The sequence below is a fragment of the Fonticula alba genome (genome assembly GCF_000388065.1).
Source record: "Fonticula alba strain ATCC 38817 unplaced genomic scaffold supercont2.6, whole genome shotgun sequence".
Classification (NCBI taxonomy): Eukaryota; order Rotosphaerida; family Fonticulaceae; genus Fonticula; species Fonticula alba.
In genome coordinates this window covers 2046130-2048651 of record NW_009242976.1, presented here as the reverse complement: position 1 = coordinate 2048651, position 2522 = coordinate 2046130, and the positions used below count along the sequence as shown (strand labels likewise).

The 2522-nt window shown below is 65.4% G+C and overlaps 2 protein-coding genes across 3 annotated transcripts in view; one reads left to right on the top strand and one right to left on the bottom strand.

Annotated features, from left to right (window-relative positions):
- Positions 1–1505, top strand: part of H696_04096 (hypothetical protein) — a gene marked incomplete at its 5' end in the record, with an annotated part of 6381 nt that extends 4876 nt beyond the window's left edge. The window contains 2 exons of the mRNA XM_009497979.1: positions 94–390; positions 585–1505. Of these exons, the coding sequence (XP_009496254.1) occupies positions 94–390; positions 585–1046 (759 nt within the window). The 3' untranslated portion in view covers positions 1047–1505. The remainder of the gene's footprint in view (positions 1–93; positions 391–584) is intronic.
- Positions 1506–1527: 22 nt separating this feature from the next.
- H696_04095 overlaps positions 1528–2522 on the bottom strand; it is a 3008-nt gene continuing 2013 nt past the window's right edge. The window contains exons 5-7 of one of the 2 annotated variants that reach the window (XM_009497978.1): positions 2357–2493; positions 1984–2224; positions 1528–1802 (exon numbers count right to left, since the gene is read on the bottom strand). In XM_009497978.1, coding sequence (XP_009496253.1) covers positions 1699–1802; positions 1984–2224; positions 2357–2493 — 482 coding nt within the window. In that variant the 3' untranslated portion in view covers positions 1528–1698. Of the gene's footprint in view, positions 1803–1983; positions 2494–2522 lie in introns of both variants that reach the window. The other variant, XM_009497977.1, reaches the window with a different exon arrangement.

Here is a 2522-nt window from a genome sequence, read left to right as displayed (position 1 = left end):
CCCCCCCCCCCCCCCAAGCCCTGTCGCTACTGTTGCTCCTGCTGCTCCACCAACTAATGTTCCTGTGTGCGCCGGTTGCCCCTGCCCCGGCAGTCCAAGAACCTCCGCCATGCCCAGCTCCTGGCTGCGTCCATCGCCCCGGTTGTCGAGGCCTACGCCTTCACATCCTCCATCTTGACCGAGCTCGAGAGCGTGCAATCCTTCGAGGCCATGGGCTCGAAGGAGCGTGTTGCCCTGCTGACCGCTCTCAGCCGGCGTAGCCTGACCTACTCGGCCTCGGATGTGACCTTCAAGCGCCCGCCGGTCATCCCGTCCGATGTGGCCCATGTCTTGGAGCGCTTCTCCTTCCCCCTGCATTGGATCGAGTCCTCGGCCGGGGACATGCTCCAGGTGTGTTGCCAGGCGCCGGGTCCGGCCGGCCGGGCACCCTGCTGTCGCTTTTGCCTTGTGCCGATACCTGACGCCTCCCTCGCACGCTCCTGCCCTCTCCGCCTGCTTTTGCCCCTGCCGGCCTTTCTCCTCCGCCTCCGTCCCTGCCGCCCGTTCCTGGTCTCTTCTTCTCCTTGCTCCCTGCCGGCTCAAAGCGCGCCCTTTCAACATTGTCCATCATTTCCCAGCAGGCCGGCCTGGTGGCCTCGTCCAGTCAGCATGTGGGCTTGAATTTGGCCCGAAGCCGCATCCTCAACCGGCACGAGTCCATGCGACAGGGCCCGGCCCCGCAGACGCCGATGCTGTCCGCAGGGCCGTCGGCGGCCTTCCCTCCGGCGCGCAATGCCAGCCTCTCGGCCTTCGGGAGTTTCGGCAGCTTCGGCAATCTGCTCGGCATGGGTCAGGCGGAGGCGGCCGATCATCATCACCACCACCCTCACCACCCGGACCAGGCGTACCAGGCGTACGTGCTGGACCGTGCCGGGGCCTTCCGTTTCCCTCGGACCCACATCGAGGAGGGAACCATCGGGCTGCGGCAGCTGAGTTGGCTGCTGCATCACAGCGTCGGGGGCCACCTCCCGGCACACTTCTTTGAGCTCTTCCCCCTCTTCCCCTGAGAGGGGCCCGTTGCACCGGCCCCTCCCCTCTCCCTGCCTTGTGCCCTGTCCATGTCTCCTCGTGTCTGCTCTTTCCTGGGTGGACCCGCTCCTCTCTCCCTCTCTCTCGGCTCTCCAATCGCTGATCGGGTCTCCGGCCCCCTGCTCTCCCCGGCAGGGCACCTCCGCGCTCACGCCGGCTCAGTCCTTGTTCGTGCGTGCGCGTGTGTCTGTGTATGTCCCTTTCCGCATGAAGCATGGCCCCCTTCCCGCCGCGTAGGCGCCTCCTCCGCTCTTCCGGCGGACAGGCCCCCCCCCCCCCCCGCTCCCCGGTCTTCCTCTTCTCTGCTATTTCCCACCGTCTCCCAGCGAGATTGCCGCGTCCCCCTGCCGTTCGTATCATCCTTTCCTCCTCTCAGACTCGGCATGTGCGGGCCTGCGTCACGCGCGAGAGCAATCCAATATACCCAACGATCCTCCCCCTGTCTCGAATCGGCTGTCCCTCGCGTGCAGCCGTGCCGCTGTGTATGTATGTGTATTGATGTGTGCATACGCCAGCCAAGTGGGGGACGTCAGTAGCCGGGGAGCCCGGCACACAGGGGGCCACTTCAGGCGCCGGTCCTGTCAGCGAGCAGCACCGCCTGGGCCTGTGCCGGATACATCCGGATGCCCGTCAGTATTTCTCCTTGGCCAGGCCAAGGCGCTGGGTCACCTTGAGCGGCATGCAGAAGAGGGGGTCCACGGGCTCCAGGCCGGGATACTTCAGCAGGGAAAGACCTGAAAGGTGTGTGCCCACGCGTGTGCGCATGAAAAAGGAGAGTGTCAGGGGGAAGTCACCCGGCAAGCGGGAATGCGTGATGAGCTGTTCCAATGTCCGGGGCTGGGGGAGCGAAAAAAAAAAGAGAAAGAAACAAAGAAAGAAACCCCCATCAGCCCGCGACTCGAGAGGTGCGCGCACCGGCTACCCCGAAAAGCGTGTGGAAGACGTCGGGCCGGTCACCCGGACGATCGGCAATGCCGCCGTGGTCTTGCGCATCGTCCAGCGCCTGGCCGGACAGCTTGTTGGCCGACTCGCGCGAGTACTGGTCGTCCTCGAGGGCCTGGGCGTTGAGGATGAAGTTGGACAGCGGCTCGGCCGAGATCCAATGAAGCCGGTCCAGGATGGTCAGCGCGCTGAGGCACCACCAGGAATAGCAAACCTGCGGAAGCCAGGGGCGGCGCATGCGAAGAACGAAGGTGCATACATGTGCGCGTGTGTCAGCATGGGGGAAGGGAGCCGCCAAACGCGCGGAGGGACAGGCAGGGAGGGGGAGCATCAAAGGGGGACGTGCATCTGCCAGCTTCTCCGGACGGCCATTCAGACCGCCGTTCGGGAGCTGGCGCTCGGCCAGCCACCAGCCCAGGTGGTCGCGGTCGATGTGCTTATCAATCGAGTTGGTGAGAGCCAAGGCGCCGACGCAGCAGAACACTGTGGCGATACGGGGGGCGGAGGGGGGG